The 24521-nt window shown below is 42.9% G+C and overlaps 1 protein-coding gene across 7 annotated transcripts in view; it reads left to right on the top strand.

Annotated features, from left to right (window-relative positions):
• ADGRF5 (adhesion G protein-coupled receptor F5) overlaps positions 1–24521 on the top strand; it is a 103810-nt gene that overhangs the window by 60867 nt on the left and 18422 nt on the right. For 4 of the 7 annotated variants that reach the window (XM_059178183.1, XM_059178187.1, XM_059178182.1 and 1 more), the window contains exons 4-13: positions 689–859; positions 2842–3018; positions 3159–3268; positions 4522–4580; positions 5474–5616; positions 8822–9043; positions 10459–10662; positions 14076–14246; positions 21611–21730; positions 21884–22093. In XM_059178183.1, coding sequence (XP_059034166.1) covers positions 689–859; positions 2842–3018; positions 3159–3268; positions 4522–4580; positions 5474–5616; positions 8822–9043; positions 10459–10662; positions 14076–14246; positions 21611–21730; positions 21884–22093 — 1587 coding nt within the window. The remainder of the gene's footprint in view (positions 1–688; positions 860–2841; positions 3019–3158; positions 3269–4521; positions 4581–5473; positions 5617–8821; positions 9044–10458; positions 10663–14075; positions 14247–21610; positions 21731–21883; positions 22094–24521) is intronic. The other 3 variants (XM_059178186.1, XM_059178189.1, XM_059178188.1) reach the window with 3 other exon arrangements.

The following is a 24521-nucleotide window of genomic DNA, read 5'->3' as shown; positions in this document are numbered from 1 at the left end:
CTGACTCATTCTTCTGAGTCAGGATCATGGCTTTATTGTCTAAACTGTTGCCTAGGTTCCCCTGCTAGATCTCCCTCCTTCTATTCTGGCCATTTCCGGTCAAGTTTCAACACAGCAATCCTTGACCTTGGACACCAAGGAGGGTGAGAGATTGGAGAGGAAGGACAAGTTCTGAACTTAGCCTGTAAATCTCTCAAATGGCCAGAGACCACTACACTGAGACCAGACAAATCAGTTGTAAATAGTAAAATCATGGGGCACCTGAGTGGCGCAGTGGGATAAGCATCTGACTCTTGGTCTCAGCTCAGCTCCTGAGATCAGGGTGGTGAGATTGAGCCCTGAATCAGCTCTGCACTCAGCTCAGAGTCTGCTTAAGACTCTCTCTCTCCCTTTCTCTTTGCCACCTTCCCCCACCTCCACTTTCTCTCTCTCTCAAATAAATAAATCTTAATAAATAAAAAAGTACATAAATATAAAATCATAGAGAGGAAACACCACGAAGGGGATATTTGATGGTGTAAATTGACAAACTTCTTTTCCTCTAGGAAGGTTCATTAGAAATCTCTCAAGGCTGACATGTCCAGCATCCACATAGTCCCATTACTGCCTTTAAATGTTGACCTGTCCACCATGCTCCCTCTTGGCCACCCATGCTGAGTTCTCACAGCTTCCTCTGCTTTCCTTTCAGTCGCCTCAAGCAGCCCAACAGCTGAAGAGTACACCGTTGATGTGGAGATCAGTTTTGAAAATGCCTCCTTCCTGGAGTCAATCAAAGCTTCCTTGTACAGCCTCAGTTTCCCAATTCAAGGGAACAGCACTGACCAAGCCACCACCATTTTAAGCATTGAGGTGACAACAGGTGAGTCAAAGACCTGTTACTTCAGGACAGAGGGTCGGACATACCAGGAGGAAGGCTGTCTGCACTCCTTACTATTAGAGCAGATTGTACTTCGTAGGCAAGTGAGATGACCCAAAAAGGCCTGAGGTATGATTTATGACTCCACAGACTTCCAGAATGAAGCCCCTACTGGCAAACCCTGCAGCCAGTTTCCTTATTTCAAATGGTGGCCAAATGTTTGCTTGGTGGTTTGTGTATCACTTGTCACAAAATATGTCCCAAGATACTGCCAGGTCCTTCATGACAAACTGCTGGTCCCCATTCCTCTGGGTAATCAATGGGTATAGCAAGGACCGGTTCATGTATTAGTAAGTGGCAAGTTCCTTTCATTCTGGCATCATAGGTCAGGAAATAGGAACCAGGCACACTCCTGGGTTGGAAGCAAGACATAACACAGAAACCCCCAGGCTATGGGATTGGACATTCTGATCACTGCCTCCCTTTTGAGGTGACGCTGGGTGTCCTACCTCTCAGGCACCATCACCTGGGAAGCTATGATAGGGGACTCCGCTTTGTCCTAAACAAGGTTACTGTCTTGTAAGCACTAACAGATGTTGGATTTTATGATTCTTAAATGGAGGCAAGCATAAAATTCTTATTTTTCAAATTTCTTTTGGAATTCTTATATTTCAAATTGTCCATCAATATCATCTATGCATTCCAATTTTTTATTCTTAATATATGCAAGCGGAACCTTAGGGATTGCTTCATAGCTCCCTTTGGGTGCCCCTTCCCACCAGTGTTGAAGCTTAGAACTGTACCAGTGTTCACAGATTCCTTGGAGTTTGGGTGTCCCTCCTATTTCAGGAACAATGATCTGATGGCTCTCCTTTGGGTAGTCACTCTGTGCCTTTTTCTAGGAGCTGATTCTTAGAATAGACAATTCCCAGTGATACGGCTTTAATTGAATTTTAGAAATAAATTCAAAGTACTCTGTTTTCAGAGCATTTGCCAATGTCCCCACTTGGGTTAGAAACCATAGTGCATGGAGCACAGGGTGTGGTGCATAAACAATGAATTTTGGAACACTGAAAAAAATAAAATTAAATTAAATTAAAAAAAAGAAAAAGATAAAAAGAAACCGTTTTGGTTGTTCACATTGGATTAGAAACATAAAAGGCACAATTGCATTTGTACTTGGTATTCGTTATCTGTTGCCACTTAACACATTAGCTCAAAACTTAGCATCTTAAAGCACCAAACATGTATTGTATCCCATAGTTTCCAAGAGCCAGATTTGGGAGGAGCTTGCCTGGATGGCTCTGGCTCAGGTCTTATGAGGTTGTAGTCAAGCTGTCAGCCAGAAGGGTAGTCCTCTGAAGGCTCAACCAGGGCTGGAAAATCCACTTTGAAGCCCACTCCTGTGGTTGTTGGCAGGACCCAGCTCCTCTCTAGCTGTTGGCTGGAGGCTTTTGTTCCTCACCATGTCAGCCTCTCCATGACATGTCCTCAAGCAGTGGCAGCTGACTACCCCCATAGCAAACAATGAAAGAAAGGGGAGAGAGGGAGAGAGAGAGATCACAGAGGAAAGTCACAGTACCTTTTATATCCTAATCTCAGAGACGATATATCATTACTCGCACAGACCAAGCCTAGTACACTATGAAAGGGAGTCACAAGAGGGTGTCAGTACTCAGAAACAGGGGTGGAAAGGAACAATGCTGGAAACTGGCTCCCATACGCTTCATGTCCAAGAATCTGTTCATCATGGTGTCATTGTAGGCATCCACTGAGATAGTCAAAGCCATCACCCTGGAGGTGGCCATGCCTGACGGCATAGTGATGTATAATGGGAATCACGTGAATCTCATGTAATACTATTGAACTTCCCAGAGGGCCATATGCAGTCAAGTTAGGATTTTCTACAAGTATAAATACTTACAGTCTATAAATGTAAAAGTGGTGACCACCTTCTCTCTCCTCGCTGTTCTACGTAATGCTAGTCTGCAGACCTACTGGAAATGAAATCTGGTGCTCCTGTGAGACAGGCTACAGGTGGCCCCGGGAACGCTGTCTCCAGAACCTCACTTGTCAAGAGCGTGACAGCATCCCTGCAGGGCATCAGTGCAGTTGCCTTAAAGGACTACCTCCCAAGGGACCTTTTTGCCAGCTCCAGGGAGGTAAGTAACTGTTCATTAAATGTTTCTTTGTTGAGTGGCTATTTGATAGAAATTCAGGCAAATGTTTCTCTGTCCTGTGTGTATTCATTTGTTAACATGATATTTTAAAATATTGTCCTGGTTTTTTTTTTTTTTTTCAGCAGATGTTACCCTGAGAATGTCGGTCAGACTCAATGTGGGCTTTCAAGAAGACCTCAAGAATACTTCCTCTGCTCTCTATAGGTCCTACAAGACTGACTTGGAAACAGCGGTAGGTTTTGGCCCTGGGAACCTCTTAAGCAATAAGTTCTTCAGGCTGAACTGAATCTGTTGCATTTACAGTGATAATTTGCTTAAAGCTGTCAGAATTTATGGATGTGGGGATCAGAATTATTCCTCCAAGTGTGGGATGATGAATTAAGAAGTGCTCAAGTCAAATAATGTTCATGATGCTTTGATATCATCTTGACCTAGGTGGAATTTTTCCCAGGGTAGGATTGATTCAGAGGTGATCTGGTGGCATCAGCTCACCAGATCCTAAGCAGAGGTCCTAGTACCTGGTCTAGAAGTGCCTGATGGTGCGTTTCTGCTTGTCTTCACACACCGCCTAGATGAAGCCCCTAGCATCTTTCAGGCAGATCAACCTAAGGCTGGCACCGGGGGTTTCAAAACATTCTATTTTAGAGGTACCAAGGCATTGTCCCTTATGACAGATTTAAATTTATTCATATAAAAATAACGAGTATTCCCTGAGTGCTAACTGTGTGCCAAACACTATTCTAAATCCTTTACATTGGATTAATTCATCTGAACCTAAATGCTTTGCTTGAATTAACTCATTTGGAGTAGAGCTTCCCAGTTGGAGTGCTACAAATTATTATAGGTGGGGTGAGATAATGACTTCCCTTAGTCCTCTGGGCAGCCAAGCCCCTCCGCTTACCCTTCTATATCACAGAAATTATTTTCATTTTCCATGGGCGCCATGCTGAAATGCTGGAGAACTCCTGGACATCTGATTTGCATATCTGGCATGTAATATTTCTGCACAGCATGAAAAGCTTCCATACACACACACACACACACACTGCACACTCAATTACATGCATTGGAGGGAAGAGAGAGTGGCATATTCATCTTTGATCCCACCAACCCATGTACCTGGCACAGTGCTTGGCACTCACCATGCTTTGTGTGTAACATCTACCTGCAGAGGAGACTTGAATGGAGATGAATCTCCTGTGGGTTGGCATTCAGAGAAACCTCCCCATTTTCTTTGCTAGGCATTTCCCGGAGTAAAAATTTTGCCCATGTAACTGGCGCTCGGTTCTTGGAGAACCCAGCCTGACAAAGGCAGATAGGAATTACTTCTTCAAAGATCTGCCTGTCCCAGCACTATTAAAATAGACGGGAGAAAGGTTTACCCGGGGTGATAAAGAATATGTGCTTTTTACTTGGCTTTAAATCCTTTGGCTTATCTCTTGCTGGACCTTGATATGATGACACTTGTCTCACTTTGTTTTCCAGTTTTGGAAAGGTTACAGCATTTTACCAGGCTTCAAATTGGTGACTGTGACAGGATTCAGGTAAGAAGCTATAATCAGGTCATTTCTAGTGGCAGAGACCAACACATTAGCAAAGGAGAAAAAGCCCATTGGGAGGCCGTCATGTGGGCACACAACAAGAGTACTTTGGTAGAGAGGAATACAGTGTCGAGTGGCTGTGGCTTAAAGAGGGAGGCAATGCTGAGAACAAAAACTTGCTCCCTAGAGATGTACCTACTTAGATGGAAAGGGAGCAAAAACCTTGTGTTTATTCTGTGCATGCAAGAGTTTTGCAGACAGATACAGGATAAGTTTGCTGTCTGGCGAGTTCCAAGATACAACAATGAAATAATGTCACCCATGATGCCTTTATTCAAGAAAAGCCATCCGCCAGCCACAAGCACACAGTTGCACACAGCTGTGTGAATCTTTCCTCCTGGAGTTGGGCACCATGGCAGCCCTGAGCGGGTTAGCAGGGGGTTTCAGAGAGTTCGTTGCCAATTTTAAAAATAAAGAATGCTCACAAAAGCATTCAGGAATTTGGCTTCACTTGACATTCAGCATATCTGGTATCTGACATTCAGCGGAGGGAGGGTCAATAATGCTACCCCTGGGAGCAGCATGGCCATGTGACGGGTCTCTGAGTTGTACCTGCCCCCTGCCATGACCAGCTCCTGTGATTCACTCCACTTGTTCCTATCTGGCTGTTTCATTCAGTCATGTCACCTGTCTGCAGACATATGAGAAGCCAGAGTGTGTGCCTCAGGCTTCCGACTAAAGTTTAATGACAGGTTGATTTGAGTGAACCTTTGAAGACTGAAGTACCCAGGCTGTTCCTGCCATTTTGTTTCTCCCACGCAATGCAAATCAACCATAAGCATCTAGACTCTTCCAGGTCAGTTACCGCCTTACTGAACCAAGTGGTCTCCATCCAGGCCCGGAAGTGTGGTTGTGACATATGAGGTCCAGACGACGACACCATCCCCCGACTTAATGCGTAAAGCAAATGAGCAAGTAATGCAGAACCTTAATCAGACCTACAAAATGGACTATGGCTCCTTTCAAGCAGTTACTAGCAGTAAGTAGGACATCTCCACATTTCCCTATACATGGATTTTATTTAGATATAGTAAGGGTGTTTATAGTATGCTTAAAACTAGGTTTATGTGCCCACCCCTTCTCCCATCTGAGGTGCCGGTGCAGAGCCTCCCAACCAGGCCAATGTCACTGCAGTTGGAAGGGAGGATTGCAGGGGAGAGAGATTTGACCAAAGAGTCACAGAGCCATCTGGGTTTATGGATTTTTTAATAAAAAATTAGAAGACCCCAAACATCCCAAAACTGACATTACTTTGGGGGTTGGGATATTCATGAAATGCATTGATATTGAACAATTGATACTGTTATTTTGGAGCAGGAGTTCTTGAAGCTGGGCCCCCAGACCCAACCACATCAGCACTGCCTGGGAACTTGTTAGAAATACAGGGCACCCCAGACTAACCAGGGTGATCGGCATTTCAACAAGCCCTTCAGGTGATTCTGATGCATAGGGAAGTTTGAGAACCCTGGCTCGGGATCATGTAGAGCAGGGATAAAATCCTGGAGTGTTAGATGCTCTTCCCCGTTTACAAATGGGTACAGAGCTGTGTTCTGTTGTGTGATTAGGTGGGTGGACCTATTATGCCTTGGGAAATAGAGAGGAGAGCCAGCTGGGCAGAGAATTGGAGGGTAAGAATTTGCTGGCGAAAGTCCTAACTAACTCCGGTCCCTGGTTCCGGGCTCAAGGTGATTCCCTTTTTGGAGGGACACTGTCTCCCAGTGGGGAGTGCTCTGAAAGGACTGTTGCAGGCACACCTGGGAGAAAGGCACCCCTTCTCAGGGGTTAGGATATCCTCACAATAGGTTTATAAGTTTTGTCTTTACATTTTCTGATATTGTTGAATGTCAGATCATTTTTAAAAACAAAATACCAAATGATAACGACACATATATAATGGTAAGAAGGTGTTACAACGTAAACAAGAAAAAAAGCAAAATAAAAGTTCAGAATACATAAGACAGCAACAACACAGGTGGAAATTGGAAAATTAAAGGAAGTGGCCTAAAAGTATGGGCTCCCATGGAAGGCATCCAGCAATGCCACCCCCTTGTGGCCCCTAACACCACCCCCAACAAACCCATGTTTTACCTCCCCAAATTCCTTAAGTTTGTGGTTCTGAGGGCATAGGTGAACATCAGGCTCTGGCCTAGGTAATCATCGGTTATGATTACTCCCCCCAAATTTCCTTTGTGTTGAGGATAATCAACCATTTAAAGGAGTTGGTAACCAGCAGTGTTACCGATCAGTGGCTGACTGTTGGTCAGAAACATGGTGCTGATAGTATGGTTCCCCAAAGCGCTTTGGAGATTGTGGCTTATTCTTCCAAAGAGCCATAAAGTCATTGTGAATGGTACTCAGCACCACTTCTGGAGAGCGTCTGCAACCATCTCTGCCCTCCTTGGGAGAGCAGAAATAACTCTGTGATATGCACAGTTTCCGAACGATAAACAGGAACGTAGGTCACGTGCATTTCCACGGGAAAGCTCCCCCATCGACCTGCTCTCTATAGCGTCGGTGCTATTTACCTAGAGTATACATATCCAAAAGGTCAAGAGACCGGATTTTGTTTTGTTTTAATTATAATTATATTGGGGGGGGCAGAGGAGAGGAAGAGAATAAGAAAGAAAAAAAGCTGCATGCATGATTTGGTATCAGAAAGTTATTTCAAATCTTTATGAAATACCAAGGGCACAGAATGTTCAGAATATCTCCATTTATTTGGTCGTATATTTATCCTCAGAATAATTAATGTTGGATGAATTAGCAGGGGCTCTTAACCAGAATGCCCTTTCTTTAATCACTGCCCACAAATTCATGGTCAATTCCGTATAACCCTTTGATACCAGTGGTCTTACTAAGCCTTATTGTTAGCCACAGTGATGTTGAAAAGAGACACATTGTTACTGTATCTTTTCTCTGTTTAGCCTGGCGTGTTACACAAATTGTGTACTTGTATATCCCGTGAGATGGGTACTGTTTTCTCCACTTTACAGGGGAGGAACTAGAAGCAGAGGGAGGGTGAATAATGTGCCCAAGAACACAGAGGAACTAACATAAGTCTGTATGACTTCTGAGTCTGGTGGCTACATTAACTACTCCCAGGAGGCCTTGTTTCTTAACTGTTGGGTGTGATATTTTAAAATCTTCTATTCAGGAGTCTTAAAAATGTGATAAATATTTAGATCCCTTGATACTTTGACTAGAACATCCTAGCTCCCAAAATTAATTTTATGGTATTGTGCTCCCGTGATCACAGTATGGAGAGGGACTGGGCAGAGTATAAAGCCCTCTTAGAGCTTCCTTATCCAGCACCTGTGATCTTTTCAACACATGGAATTCCTGCAAGTTGTAGAATGAGAAACACAGCTTAAAGGGGGAAAAAGCACATGTTGTGTAAACAAAGGACAACAATAAACACACACCCACACCCACAGAAATAGCAAATGTCTGTGAATTGACTTGATGCTATGGTTCTCCAGATTTGTATTATGAAAACAATAATTGCTGCCATTGCCCCAAATCACCTCCACCATAGCTCTTACAGCTCCTGTTTTCCAGACAATTGAGCTGAGGCTCAGAGAGGCTGAGTAAATTGCCTAGGGCCACACAGCTAGATGTGGCACAGAACCAGTATTCAAATCTGGACCTGTGTGTCTATAAAGTTCTCCTTCTTAAGGGACCATGGGTATGAAATCTCTTTAAAAATTCTAAATTCTCAAGAGACTTTATTACAAGAAATTATTTTTCCCCATTTATACTTCATCAAAGCCATACAACAGAGCTTTCAGAAATATAAGATACCGGTTATTAGCAAGAGGCAGTTGATAATATTGAGTCAGTAGCAAAGAAACTTGAGGTTTAAATGAGCTGGTGTGGCTTTTTTATAAGCAACTGAGCATTTTCTACCAGACTATGCAAAATATTAAGAATAGCTTTGGAATCCCCATCACCACTGATGAGGCCAATTAAGTATGCACAGACTCCAAACTTGAAACCCTGTTCCCAGTATCTGGCAGGTGGCAACTCTTTGGGCTTCAAAGACCAGCTGTTAGGGGATGGAATGAGGAAGACATGTTGCTTCCTTCTAGAAGCACCATAACCCCACGTAGTGGTGGTGTCCGGTGGGCAGTCTCAATTCCATTCATTTGCTTTGGGGTCTTAATACCTTTTCTTTGGGTTCCCAGATGAAACGAAGTTCACCGTCATACCAGAAATCATTTTTGAAGGAGACACAGTAAATTTGGTGTGTGAAAACGAAGTTTTGTCCTCTAACGTGTCCTGGCACCATGTTGAAAGGCGCTTTGACATCCAGAACAGCAGCAGATTCTTGGTTTACACCACCGTGCTCAACAACATGACCTCCATATCTCGCCTCACGATTTACAACATCACTCAGGGCGATGCAGGTGGGTTTCTGTCTAAGAACTGGTGCAGAGAAAGGAGTAAAGGGCTTGTAAAGAAGCAAGCCATGGAATATATGTGAATGTGTGTGTACATAATTTTATTATATATATATCTAAAATAAATAAAAATATAAATAAATAATATATAAATAAAATTTATAAAATTTTTATTAAAATTCATAAAATTAATAAAATTATTTAAATATATATAAGTAAAAGAAAATAAATGAAATATATATAAAATAAAATATAAATAAATAAATAAAAATAAATATTATACATGTGTGTATATGTGTGTGTATATAGATACACACACAGTGTTTTCCTCTTTTTGAAAAGAAGTCACCAGTCTCAATTTTTCAAAATTAAAAATGAATCCCATGGTATATAAGTAAGAACTACATCCTTGGAGACAAAACCAGATTTCTACATTTACCAAGGCTTATGAGTTGGAAACAGAGACAAAAATATGACTTTTGTTTTTAATCTTCAAAAAATTTTCAACAGGTTTGTTGGGATATAATCGACATATAATGAGCTGTACATATTTAAAGGGTACAGTGTAATATGTTTTGACATATGTGTACACCTGTAAAACTATGCCCCGCCTCAGGAGAGTGAACGTAACCGTTACCCTCTGCCTAGTTTTCTTGGATTCCGTTGTAATCTCTCCCATCTCCCACTCTCCTTCCCCAACACACCCAGAAACAGAAGTTTTAAACCTGACACTCCAGAATTTAATAACCCCATTGTAACCCAGATACCAGCAGGGGAATCTCCTTTTCCCTGGCAGAGAAGTTGGGTTGCAAACCACGGGCCCTATTACATCTTTGTGGATTCTGATTTTGCCACAGAGTGAAATAGAACACCAAAATCATCCACAACCTTCTAATTCTCTGAGGTTTTCCAATTTTTCCTTTCTACCGCTTCCATCCTCACAGCTTTTATCTCATCAACAAAGACTGAGATTTCTGCTCCTTCCTTAGAACATCTCTCTACTCATTAACCCGTAGCATCAGAAATTATCTGCATTGAACTTCGACACTTCCTGAATGTTTCTTTAGAGTTGTCTAGAGCTTGGATGATTTTGAAAACGATGCTTCAGGAAGTACTGTCACCACACATGAGATGAGACTATTGTTCTTTTAAGGAATTCCACATATGTAATAATAAAAAAACACGATTGTAAGGGGAGCTGGGCGGCACAGTCGTTTGAGCTGGTTGACTCTCATTTATGGCTCCGGTCGTGATCTCAGGGTCTTGAGATGGAGCCCTGTGTCAGACTCTGCCCTCAGTGAGGAGTCTGCTGGGAATTCTGTTTCCCTCTCCCTCTGCCCCCTCACCCCGCTCGCTTGCACACTCTCTCTCTCAAATAAAAAAACAAATCTTAAAAAAATACATGTGTGTATTCTGTGCAGGTGAATATATTTGCAAGCTGACATTGGATATCTTTGAATATGAGTCCAGAAAAAAAATAGATGTCACGCCCATCCGAATTGTGGCAACTGAAGAAATGAAGGTGACATGCGACAACAATCCTGTATCCTTGAACTGCTGCAGTGAGATTAATGTAAATTGGAGCGCGATAGAATGGAAACAGGAGGGGAAAATAAACATTCCAGGTGAGAATGTTAGGTGCCCTTTCACATATACGTTTTTGCCTCTTGGCCAAGTAAAAGTGGGAGATGGACTGGGTGGGAGAGGAAATGTTAGGTGACTATTTTTTCCCAAACTTCAGACTATTAAAATGGAACTAGGCTTGATGCCAGCTCCAGCTTAGCCATTCTAGAACAACATTCCAAAAATATATGCATACAGAGGTCATGCTTGGGTTGTGGACAAGATCTTGGCTGAGAAGACCTGATGACTTGCGTCCACAGTAACTCCCGCCTGTAGAAGAGCTGGCCCCCCATCTTCCCTCCCTCTTCATCTTCAGCAAAGAGCTAAGGATGAGGTCATTGACTTTGCTTTGGAGTCTGGTTCTGAACTTCTCTTTTCTGTGTGTCTTCTCCTGGTCTCTGTCCTTCTCACGTCTCTGCCTCTGTCCCACATCTTTCTGTATTACCTAACTCTGTGTCTTTGTGTTTTGGTTTTTTTTTTTCCCATTTTTCTGTATAGACCCATTTGTCTCTCAATTGTTCCATGTCAATTTCTGATCCTACGTGGCTCCTTTCAGATCTGAGATATTACCGGAAGTTCTCCACCCTCCCGTTTATACTCATGAATGATAATAATAATATATTAAAAGAGCAACTCTGACCCTGTTTTGTGTAACAGCTTATGATTAATCAATGTTTTAAAAATATGTTATCACTTTTGATCATATTCAACCCTGATCGCAAGTTTGAAGCTGGTATTTTTTTGCCTCCAATTTGCAGATAAGGAAATTGAGGGTGACACAGACTTATCCAAGGTTGTCAGAAAGGAAAAGAAAGACTCACCTCAGGTCTGATTTCCCAAGACGAGTGTTTGCCTTGGCAAAAGTATGTTAGCCATGCCTGAAGAGCCGGGGCTGGGGCAGGCTGATCTGGAAGAGTTTGCTCTGGAGCAGGAGACTTTTCTGTCTGGAGACTTCACATAACAAGACCCAATCCTTCCCTTAAGAAATGACAGCTTTATGTGTTCATCTTTACACAAAAAATCATTTAAGTAAAACGTGGCTTTACTGGTAAAATTCATCAGTGCTATAAAGTTTAACAGTACAGACTCTTTGCCAGCAGACTATATTAATTTATAAAAAAATAAAATAATGATTAATTTACATGCAAGTCATCCTGAGCCCATCTATTTACAAAGCACATTTCACCTGCTGCTTCTGTATTTTACTTTAAATCCCCCATGAAGGGGAAAAGCATCTGGTTACTGTTGAAAATGTTGACACAGGAGATGTTTAGTCGCTTCCTTAATTTTTCAGGAAGAGGAGGTTGTAGGCACCCTGGAGGAGCGGCCAGATGGGAGAAAAATCTTGCAAAGTTCCCTCGGTACTAACTTCATACACTTACAGCCCCGAGAGGTGAAAGCCTCGCCCTCTGGCAGAGGAACCAGGAAGTCTCCACTAAAAACGGTCAGGGACCTCTCCGTGGTCACCACTGTTTCAGACATTCCTAATGCCCAGTGTGGGAGACAGAACAATGGATTTCCTGCCATGGGGCTGGCCACCTGGGGACTCGCACTGTCCATTCTCTGATGAACTTAACCTTTGCCCTCGGCACCTGGCCTTCTTCCTCCCCTCGTAGCCTCCACTCTGAAGTGCATGCTCTCTCTCTCTCTCTCTCTCTCTCTGTGTGTGTGTGTGTGTCTCCAAATTCCATGAGCTCTTTAGCACCCATTCTTCCAGGTCAATGGGAGACAATCTAGCAGAATAACTCACTCCAAAGCACGAGGAACTGAATGACCTACCTCATTTCAAAAACAGGTGCATTTCATTTTCAAAATACAAGGGATAAGAGAAGGAAGGTAATCAGCAGTGGCAGAATTTCTAACATGAAAAGGGTGGTCTTTTTTGAATGAGGGGGTGCTTCCTGGAGTTTTTCAACTCATTGGGCAGCAACTAATAATATAAATAGTAATAGTATCAGTAGTAGTAATAGTGGACGTGGTAATAGTTACTGTTATTGGCGCAGCATCTCGCCTGTCTAGTGTAGTACTAGCTAGCTTCACCTGCACAGAAATGGATGGACAAACTGGGGGAAATTAACAGCAGCAGAGTTTGTAGTCTTGCTACAGCTGTTATGTGGTATGATGATAAAAACTAACGGAGCCTTAGCTCTCTCCTTGCACACAAGTTAGAGCAGTTCCAAAAGAGTTCATTAACTTTTCGTGGCCCTGCCTACCATACTCCAGTGGCTGTTGATTAGCAGAGTATTCATAAAACAACTGAATATTTACAGGAGGGTGTGACCTTGACTCTGGCCTTGGGGGACATGAGAGGGAAGAGCTTAGAACTCCACTGTCCCCTTACTTGCATCTTTTCTTCTGGATTGCCCCACTGAAATATTTAAGCCCATGTTACCATGTGTGCCTGCAGTCCATCTCAGATGGATCTGGTTTGGTTTGGTTTGGTTTGGGGCTTTTTTGCAGCCAGACAAGACATCAGTCAGTTATAAAGAAGGGAGACTGGCTGTTTTTCTTTCCTGAGTAGAAATCAGTCTGTGGCTTTGGAGTCCCTTGATGAAGTGGCCCTAGAGGCAGGCTGGCTTCAGGGTCTGAGGTGAGCCCAAGGAGAGAAACGGTAGGAAGTGGTCCCTAGCACCCTGGGAGGCGGTGTTCTCCTTCCTGGCTGCATGTGAGGGTCTCCCCAGGGGGTTATTAGACAGACCAGCTGTCAAGGCTCTACCCCAGAGCAGCCAACATCAGGATCTCTGGGTTTGGGTTCCAGGTGATGTGGTTTGTAGTGGCATCCATGAGCCAACCACCAAGAAAGAATAATTGAGTCATTTTTGGTGCTCCGAGATGGTTTTACTAAAGTGGGGACAGGACTCCTGGGCAGGAATCACCACACTGGAGTTATGAGGAGGACTTAAGTATATTTTTGGAGTTAGGGGAAATAAAGCCCAAGGAAGTTTCCAAATTGGATTTTCATATGTTGAAAAAGACTCTCTCTCTCTCTCTCTCTCTCTCTCTTAATTTTTAATTTTTCCTACCCCAGCGACCATCACTAATGGTCTGTGTGAGGGGCAGGCCCCGACTGGATGCTGTTCTAAGTGTCTCTGTATCTTAACTCATTTGACCTGACTACGCAATCCGAGGCGGTAGCTATGATTTTTAGTCCCCGTTTTCCACCTGGAGAGACTGAAGCACAGAGCAGTTGGGTGACTTTTTCAACCATAGCCTGCCAGTAAGTGGGAATTTGGGATCTGCAGCCAGACTGCCCAGTCCCAAGTCTGCAGACCTAACCACCGCACAGTCCTCCCTCTCTAAAGAGAAGAAATTGGATTTAAATAATAATTCCTTTTCCCGGATTGGGCCTCTTTGCTCCTACATGGAAGAGTCAGCCAACTGTGTGACAGTGAAGGAACTGCTTCTGTCTCTGCAGGCAACCCAGAAACTGACCTAGAGTCCGGCTGCAGCCGATACACCTTCAGGGCAGATGGGACTCAGTGTCCCAGCGGGTCCGCTGGAACGACAGTCATCTATGAGTGCGAGTTCGTCAGCATCCATGGAGCCAAAGGCAGTAAGAACATAGAAGTGACATTCACCTCCGTGGGTAAGGACTCTTTGCCTCCAGCCAAGGGCTGTCAACCCCCTGGGAATATCTCTGAGCTAGCTGGAGTGTGGTTGGGGTAAATCACAAGCGGGAGACAGAGGGGGGGTGTCCCTCTCTCCCATCTGAATTTAGATAAGGTCTTTAGAAGACAGAAAGATGGGGGGAGCCCAGGCCTGCCGGGGAGGAAAGGTCTGCCCGGCACTGAGAAGGCAGGCAGGGACCGGAAAGGACATTTTCACACTCGGGTTAGTTCTGTTTAAGTCATTGAGTTCATGACGAAGGTGGTGCCCCAGATTTTCCCTTTTCCTTCCGTGAGCCCATTCTCCTTTCCTTGGAGGCCGGTAGTAGTAGCCAGGCTCAGGGCCCACCGCCAGCAGGCGAAGACACGCTCTGTCCTCTCTCCCCTCCCACTCTACCTATTCCAGCCAGAACCTTGCCGGAAGCTTTAATAATTTGAGACTTTATGATCATTTTACAGTTATCCTGAGTGTGTGTTAGTCTTTGACTAAAGGCTTTCAACTGAGCTGGTCCTTTTTTAAAAAAGTATCATTTCTTCTCCTCATGTAATAAAACATCCTAACTTCACCCCTGTTTGCAAAAATGGGGCAGTCACACTTGTTTTTCTGCCCATTTTGCAAAAACTGAACCACTCCGATCAATCACCAGACCACTTTGAACAATCTGGAGGAAGGACTAACACCAACACGACTGATGGTCCTTGTTCCCCCTTGCTACCCTCGTGACTTGGGGTTTTTTACAAAGATCAAGATGGCGCTTATCTGAAAACATGATGGCCATAGAAGAGCTCGTGGGTCTTCTTTTTTTTTTTTAATTTTTTATTTTTTATAAACATATATTTTTATCCCCAGGGGTACAGGTCTGTGAATCACCAGGTTTACACACTTCACAGCACTCACCAAATCACATACCCTTCCCAATGTCCATAATCCCACCCCCTTCTCCCAAACCCCCTCCCCCCGGCAACCCTCAGTTTGTTTTGTGAGATTAAGAGTCACTTATGGTTTGTCTCCCTCCCAATCCCATCTTGTTTCATTTATTCTTCTTCTACCCACTTAAGCCTCCATGTTGTATCACCACTTCCTCATATCAGGGAGATCATATGATAGTTGTCTTTCTCTGCTTGACTTATTTCGCTAAGCATGATACGCTCTAGTTCCATCCATGTTGTTGCAAATGGCAAGATTTCATTTCTTTTGATGGCTGCATAGTATTCCATTGTGTATATATACCACATCTTCTTGATCCATTCATCTGTTGATGGGCATCTAGGTTCTTTCCATAGTTTGGCTATTGTGGACATTGCTGCTATAAACATTCGGGTGCATGTGTCCCTTTGGATCACTACATTTGTATCTTTAGGGTAAATACCCAATAGTGCAATTGCTGGGTCATAGGGCAGTTCTATTTTCAACATTTTGAGGAACCTCCATGCTGTTTTCCAGAGTGGCTGCACCAGCTTGCATTCCCACCAACAGTGGAGGAGGGTTCCCCTTTCTCCGCATCCTCGCCAGCATCTGTCATTTCCTGACTTGTTGATTTTAGCCATTCTGACTGGTGTGAGGTGATATCTCATTGTGGTTTTGATTTGTATTTCCCTGATGCCGAGTGATATGGAGCACTTTTTCATGTGTCTGTTCGCCATCTGGATGTCTTCTTTGCAGAAATGTCTGTTCATGTCCTCTGCCCATTTCTTGATTGGATTATTTGTTCTTTGGGTGTTGAGTTTGCTAAGTTCTTTATAGATTCTGGACACTAGTCCTTTATCTGATATGTCGTTTGCAAATATCTTCTCCCATTCTGTCAGTTGTCTTTTGATTTTGTTAACTGTTTCCTTTGCTGTGCAAAAGCTTTTGATCTTGATGAAATCCCAGTAGTTCATTTTTGCCCTTGCTTCCCTTGCCTTTGGCGTTGTTCCTAGGAAGATGTTGCTGCGGCAGAGGTCGAAGAGGTTGCTGCCCGTGTTCTCCTCAAGGATTTTGATGGATTCCTTTCGTACATTGAGGTCCTTCATCCATTTTGAGTCTATTTTTGTGTGTGGTGTAAGGGAATGGTCCAATTTCATTTTTCTGCATGTGGCTGTCCAATTTTCCCAGCACCATTTATTGAAAAGGCTGTCTTTTTTCCATTGGACATTCTTTCCTGCTTTGTCGAAGATTAGTTGACCATAGATTTGAGGGTCTATTTCTGGGCTCTCTATTCTGTTCCATTGATCTATGTGTCTGTTTTTGTGCCAGTACCATGCTGTCTTAAGGATGACAGCTTTGTAATAGAGCCTGAAGTCCGGAATTGTGATGCCACCAACGTTGGCTTTCTTTTTCAATATCCCTTTGGCTATTCGAGGTCTTTTCTGGTTCCATATAAATTTTAGCATTATTTGTTCCATTTCTTTGAAAAAGATGGATGGTACTTTGATAGGAATTGCATTAAATGTGTAGATTGCTTTAGGTAGCATAGACATTTTCACAATATTTATTCTTCCAATCCAGGAGCATGGAACATTTTTCCATTTCTTGGTGTCTTCCTCAATTTCTTTCCTGAGTACTTTATAGTTTTCTGAGTATAGATTCTGTGTCTCTTTGGTTAGGTTTATTCCTAGGTATCTTATGGTTTTGGATGCAATTGTAAATGGGATTGACTCCTTAATATCTCTTTCTTCTGTCTTGCTGTTGGTGTAGAGAAATGCAACTGATTTCTGTGCATTGATTTTATATCCTGACACTTTACTGAATTCCTGTATAAGTTCTAGCAGTTTTGGAGTGGAGTCTTTTGGGTTTTCCACATATAGTATCATATCATCTGCGAAGAGTGATAATTTGACTTCTTCTTTGCCGATTTGGATGCCTTTAATTTCCTTTTGTTGTCTGATTGCTGAGGCTAGGACCTCTAGTACGATGTTGAAAAGCAGTGGTGATAATGGACATCCCTGCCGTGTTCCTGACCTTAGTGGAAAAGCTTTCAGTTTTTCTCCATTGAGAATGATATTTTCAGTGGGTTTTTCATAGATGGCTTTGATGATATTGAGGTATGTGCCCTCTATCCCTACACTTTGAAGAGTTTTGATCAGGAAGGGATGTTGTACTTTGTCAAATGCTTTTTCAGCATCTATTGAGAGTATCATATGGTTCTTGTTCTTTCTTTTATTGATGTGTTGTATCACATTGACTGATTTGCGGATGTTGAACCAACCTTGCAGCCCTGGAATAAATCCCACTTGGTCGTGGTGAATAATCCTTTTAATGTACTGTTGAATCCTATTGGCTAGTATTTTGTTGAGTATTTTCGCATCTGTGTTCATCAAGGATATCGGTCTATAGCTCTCTTTTTTGGTGGGATCCTTGTCTGGTTTTGGGATCAAGGTGATGCTGGCCTCATAAAATGAGTTTGGAAGTTTTCCTTCCATTTCTATTTTTTGGAACAGTTTCAGGAGAATAGGAATTAGTTCTTCTTTAAATGTTTGGTAGAATTCCCCCGGGAAGCCGTCTGGCCCTGGGCTTTTGTTTGTTTGGAGATTTTTAATGACTGTTTCAATCTCCTTACTGGTTATGGGTCTGTTTAGGCTTTCTATTTCTTCCTGGCTCAGTTGTGGTAGTTTATATGTTTCTAGGAATGCATCCATTTCTTCCAGATTGTCAAATTTATTGGCGTAGAGTTGCTCATAGTATGTTCTTATAATAGTTTGTATTTCTTTGGTGTTAGTTGTGATCTCTCCTCTTTCATTCATGATTTTATTTATTTGGGTCCTTTCTCTTTTCTTTTTGATAAGTCGGGCCAGGGGTTTATCAATTTTATTAATTCTTTCAAAGAACCAGCTCCTAGTTTCGTTGATTTGTTCTATTGTTTTTTTGGTTTCTATTTCATTGATTTCTGCTCTGATCTTTATGATTTCTCTTCTCCTGCTGGGCTTAGGGTTTCTTTCTTGTTCTTTCTCCAGCTCCTTTAGGTGTAGGGTTAGGTTGTGTACCTGAGACCTTTCTTGTTTCTTGAGAAAGGCTTGTACCGCTATATATTTTCCTCTCAGGACTGCCTTTGTTGTGTCCCACAGATTTTGAACCATTGTATTTTCATTATCATTTGTTTCCATGATTTTTTTCAATTCTTCTTTAATTTCCCGGTTGACCCATTCATTCTTTAGAAGGATACTGTTTAGTCTCCATGTATTTGGGTTCTTTCCAAACTTCCTTTTGTGGTTGAGTTCTAGCTTTAGAGCATTGTGGTCTGAAAATATGCAGGGAATGATCCCAATCTTTTGATACTGGTTGAGTCCTGATTTAGGACCGAGGATGTGATCTATTCTGGAGAATGTTCCATGTGCACTAGAGAAGAATGTGTATTCTGTTGCTTTGGGATGAAATATTCTGAATATATCTGTGATGTCCATCTGGTCCAGTGTGTCGTTTAAGGCCTTTATTTCCTTGCTGATCTTTTGCTTGGATGACCTGTCCATTTCAGTGAGGGGAGTGTTAAAGTCCCCTACTATTATTGTATTATTGTTGATGTGTTTCTTTGATTTTGTTATTAATTGGTTTATATAGTTGGCTGCTCCCACATTGGGGGCATAGATATTTAAAATTGTTAAATCTTCTTGTTGGACAGACCCTTTGAGTATGATATAGTGTCCTTCCTCATCTCTTATTATAGTCTTTGGCTTAAAATCTAATTGATCTGATATAAGGATTGCCACTCCTGCTTTCTTCTGATGTCCATTAGCATGGTAAATTCTTTTCCACCCCCTCACTTTAAATCTGGAGGTGTCTTCGGGCTTAAAATGTGTTTCTTGGAGGCAACATATAGATGGGTTTTGTTTTTTTATCCATTCTGATACCCTGTGTCTTTTGACAGGGGCATTTAGCCCATTCACATTCAGGGTAACTATTGAGAGATATGAATTTAGTGCCATTGTATTGCCTGTAAGGTGACTGTTACTGTATATGGTCTCTGTTCCTTTCTGATCTACCACTTGTAGGCTCTCTCTTTGCTTAGAGGACCCCTTTCAAGATTTCCTGTAGAGCTGGTTTGGTATTTGCAAATTCTTTCAGTTGTTGTTTGTTCTGGAAGCTTTTAATCTCTCCTTCTATTTTCAATGATAGCCTAGCTGGATATAGTATTCTTGGCTGCATGTTTTTCTCGTTTAGTGCTCTGAAAATATCATGCCAGCTCTTTCTGGCCTGCCAGGTCTCTGTGGATAAGTCAGCTGCCAATCTAATATTTTTACCATTGTATGTTACAGACTTCTTTTCCCGGGCTGCTTTCAGGATTTTCTCTTTGTCATTGAGACTTGTAAATTTTACTATTAGGTGACGGGGTGTGGGCCTATTCTTATTGATTTTGAGGGGCATTCTCTGAACCTCCTGAATTTTGATGCTCGTTCCCTTTGCCATATTGGGGAAATTCTCCCCAATAATTCTCTCCAGTATACCTTCTGCTCCCCTCTCACTTTCTTCTTCTTCTGGAATCCCAATTATTCTAATGTTGTTTCGTCTTATGGTGTCACTTATCTCTCGAATTCTCCCCTCGTGGTCCAGTAGCTGTTTGTCCCTCTTTTGCTCAGCTTCTTTATTCTCTGTCATTTGGTCTTCTATATCACTAATTCTTTCTTCTGCCTCATTTATCCTAGCAGTTAGAGCCTCCATTTTTTATTGCACCTCATTAATAGCTTTTTTGATTTCACCTTGGTTAGATTTTAGTTCTTTTATTTCTCCAGAAAGGGCTTTTATATCTCTCGAGAGGGTTTCTCTAATATTTTCCATGCCTTTTTCGAGCCCGGCTAGAACCTTGAGAATTGTCATTCTGAACTCTAGATCTGACATATTACTGATGTCTGTATTGATTAGGTCCCTAGCCTTTGGTACTGCCTCTTGTTCTTTTTTTTGTGTTGAATTTTTACGTCTTGTCATTTTGTCCAGATAAGAGTAAATGAAGGGGCAAGTAAAATACTAAAAGGGTGGCAACAACCCCAGGAAAATATGCTTTAGCCAAATTAGAAGAGATCCAAAATCGTGAGTGGGGAGAAAGGGGATAAAAAGAGGTTCAAAAAGGAAGAAAGAAAAAAAAAAAAAAAAAAGAAAAGAAAAAAAAAAAAGAAAAGAAAAGAATTTTTAAAAAAAGAATACACCTTTCAGAAAGTGGTTGTTTTTCTGTTTCTAGATTTGCTGTTCTTCTTCTCTTCGATCTGCCGATGGATTTTCAGGTGTTTGCAATCTTTAGATAAGCTATCTAGCTGATCTCCGGCTAGCTGAAGCAGTCTCAGCTTGCTACTTCTCCGCCATCTTGACTCCTTTCATCGCTCGTGGGTCTTCTAAGCAATTTCATTTCAGTTTTCTGTAGTGAGAGCGGGTGGACGCTTCAAGTTTCAACTCAGAGTTGTATTGATTAGGTGGGATTTGGGTTGTCACAGAAACCTACTGAGATTTCACTGAAAACCACTGGTCTGGTGGTTTGGACGTTTTCTGAGAATCAAGAGAACCAGATTCATGGTTCCATGAGCCTCTCCCTTTTCACTCCCAGAAGCTGCCGAGCCGTCAAAAGGCAGCTCCACACCAGATCCCGACAGCCAGTGAGGCCCATGGGAGGGACACAGCAATCCATGCTTGTGTGATTGAGGACTCTATCTGCACGTTGGGATCCCCGCTTCTAAAGGGCACTGTGGGCAGGCCTGATTTCTTTTTATTGTGATGAAGGGCAAGATTTTACACTGGTGGGGAAAGCTGGCCGGCATCAGTGGGTTCCAGGTGTGAAACCATTCACCTCTAGGAGATAAAAGTGAATGGCATTTTGAAATGTCAGTGACATGCTCAAAGAGGGGTGGAAAGATAGAAGCAGAGGCCCCCAAAAGTAGACTGTCCATATAAGCCTTTACCTTTGTAAGGGTCTTGTTAACATTTTTGAGGAATAATTCCTCATGAATTTATGAGGACATTCTCATAAGGAGGAGTAAATGTAGAGAGACTTAGAGTTAAGGTGTCTCTCCCTCCCAGTTTGCCTGAGATGGTCCTGGTTTAATTATTGGGGCAGTACATTCTAGGATGCCTGTACCTCAAATGTTGTTCCAGAAATCACTCTTTGGCTTAGTAAGTGTTGGATGTGTACTATAGCCAGTGGTAAGCCCTGGGGGATGCAAAGACATAGAAAAGAGAGCCCTGCTCTTAAGGGGTTCACACTTTTATGAAGAAGAGATACAGAAAGAGAAATTAAAATACAACACGGTGTTATTTAAAACATGTTTTAAAAGGGTAGAGAATGGTGTTGTTTCAAGAACAGAGCCATTGGGCATGGAAAAGGTTGAGGGGAGCTTGGATTATGTCAACAGCCCTAAGTTTGCAACCTTTTGCCCTGCCGATCATCAGGAGATAATTCCAGCCACAACAGGGAAGTGCACCAGCTCCCAAGGCAGGAGATGGAAATGAGTACAGTTGAGAGCACCACCGGGAACAGCCTAGAAACAAAGAAAGCCCAGGAGCCGCAAGGTACCCATCCCGCAATGACACCAGTGGAGTCAGGACGGCCCATGCTCTCTGCCTCTGTCTTAAATTTCACTCGTGTGTCGATGTCACCAGAAAGACTAAATCTTGTGCTTGTTGTTGGTTTTTCTTTTGTCCGTTCTGTGTGCGTTCTTTCAGCCAACCTAACAATAACCCCGGACCCAATTTCTGTTTCTGAGGGACAAAACTTTTCCATAAAGTGCATCAGCGATGTGAGTAACTATGATGAGGTATACTGGAACACTTCTGCTGGGATTAAAATATACCAAAAGTTTTATACCGCCAGGAGGTCTGCTGCTGGAGCAGAGTCGGTGCTGACCGTGGAGACGGCGACCCGGGAGTGGAACGGTGGGTGCGAGACCCCAGACCCTTTCTGTTGCCATGCTGCCCGGGGCCCTTGGGAACACCCTGAAAGTGGGACCAGACCTGGAGGGGCTGTCCTGAGATGTGCCTGCACCCCTGCACTCCATGAAAGAGCTCTGCAGGGGAAGATGTCCCAAATCTCCATTGTATAGATGTGGAAACAGAGGCTCAGAGAGAATAACACATGCACCTGGGCTCCTCCTTCTCACGGTGCAGAGTCAGGACTGGAACTGGGATCTCCAATTCAGGAGCCTGCGCTGCTGCCATGAAATTAAGAGGATTGTTTTGCTGCTTATGTTTAAAGATGTATTTGTTTATTTTAGGGAGAAAGGGAGTACAGGCGGGAGGGGCAGGGAAAGGAAGAGAGAATCCCAAGAAGATTCCCTGCTGAGTGCAGAGCCCCATGCCGGGTTCAATGTCACGACCTGAGCCGAAACAGAGTCAGATGCTTAACTGACTGAGGCGCCCAGGTGCCCCAAGAGGATTGTTTTTAACAGTGGTTTTACCAGAATTTTAGGAGTTTTTCACCCAATCGTGATTAAAAAAAAAAAAAAAAAAAAAAAAAAAAATCTAGGTCGATTTATATGCCTGGTTCCAAAGAAAGGAATATTTGCATTTTGTATTTATCCCTACATGTTACTCATGTTGGAAAGAAATGCAGAGACTTGGAGGGTGGAAAATGATTTGCTATAATTGCTGCAATAAAAGTTGACATGTATTGAACCCTTCGTTATGTGATAGGACCGTGCTAAGTGTTTGAGTGGATTATTTCATTTACAACATAAACTTAGAGGATGCCTGTGTGGCTCTGTTGATTAAGCATCTGCCTTTGGCTCAGGCTCAGGTCATTCTCCCAGGATCCTGGGATCTAGTCCCACATTGGCGGTCCTTGCTTAGTGGAGAACCCTGCTTCTCCCTCTGTCTGCCACCGCCCCCCCACTTCTGCTCTCTCTCCCTCTCTGAAAATAAATAAATAAAAATAAATTTTTAAAAACCCAGTAAACCTAGAGAACAGTGTTATTAGTATCCTCATTTTACAGATGAAGAAACTGAGGCCCAGTGAGGCTAAGTAAAATATCTGAGGTTATACATCTGGAAAATGGCAGAGCCAGGGTGAAATGGAGATTGTCTGGCCAACCCTGGACCACTTCCCTCTGAATGCTTTCATTAGTTATAAGTTTAATCAGTCCAGGTCCTACAAATCCCAGGTCTTTATTTGCTTGTGTAAGGCCTAGGTATCATTGTAGAAATACCTGGTCACTGTGGCCGGCCTTAGTAGAATATAGTCAGGAGGCAGAGTAGTGTTCCCCTGTGCTGAGCTTAACCTAAACTGTCCAGTTGCTCTTCCCCCTGAGGAGTCATAACTGAGGAGGAGACATGGCTTTTCCAGGAACGTAAACTATTTGACTGTCCCATACTTGGGTAGTCAAAATCCCGTTCTCACCTAAATTAACTATACCTTCATTTCATATTGGATTTATATTTCCCTCCCTCCCAGCAGAAACAGAAGGGGGTTTGTTCTCTGTCCTTGTTCTCCCTGTTTTCCTTCTGGCTATGTCATGGCTCTAGTTCCTCCAGAGTTGGGGCAAGGAGAAGGAATGCTAAGAAAGTAAAAGGGTCTTACTCAACTGTAGGTGCTTGTTACCATCTTCCTGCCCTGTCCCCATGATGGCTGTTCAGGTCATGCCTCATCTTGCGACGGACCCTGGTATAAAGACCATTGGGATAGGGTCCTCTCTAGAAGCTCAACCCCAGGACCATGCTCAGCCCCATCTACCTCACCAAGCACAGGCTGCACAGCCTACTTTTGCTGTAGCCTTCCCTCAGTCCTCCAGAAAGACCTCTCATCCTTAGACTTTCCTAGATGGGAGTCAGACATCTAACTCTAGGATCCACAGGGGAAGCTCCCTCAAGAATTTCAGCCTAACCCCTTCCACACACTTTGATGGTGTCGTGGTGCTGGCATGCCTACTCACTCACAGAGGGGGCAAGGGACACCATGCCACCACGGAGCTCTAGCTCACTGACAACTGTCTTTGAAGAACTCCTCAGCCCTACACACACCCAAATTCCCATGTTTCTCCCTGAGTTAAGGAAAGAGACTTGGAGTAAGTAATGGGAGCTTGGTTTGAATTCCAAGGGCATCTGGCTCGCTCAGTTGGTAGAGCATGCAACAATTGATCTCGGAGTCCCAAGTTCGAGCTCCACATAGGATGTAGAGATTACTTGAATAAATAAATCCTTTTAAAAAAGAAAAAGAAATGCAATTCCACACCTAATAGGCTGTATAACTTTAGATAAGTTACTTAATTTTATTTAAAAGGAAATGACTATTTAGGCAATGGGTTAGTCCTTCAAATACATCGAGAATCCAGGAGGAGAGTTGATCAAACATTTTCTCATCCAGTGTTTT

Source organism: Mustela lutreola, chromosome 6 (genome assembly GCF_030435805.1).
Source record: "Mustela lutreola isolate mMusLut2 chromosome 6, mMusLut2.pri, whole genome shotgun sequence".
NCBI classification, from domain to species: Eukaryota; Metazoa; Chordata; class Mammalia; order Carnivora; family Mustelidae; genus Mustela; species Mustela lutreola.
This window is presented reverse-complemented; position numbering and strand designations above follow the sequence as displayed.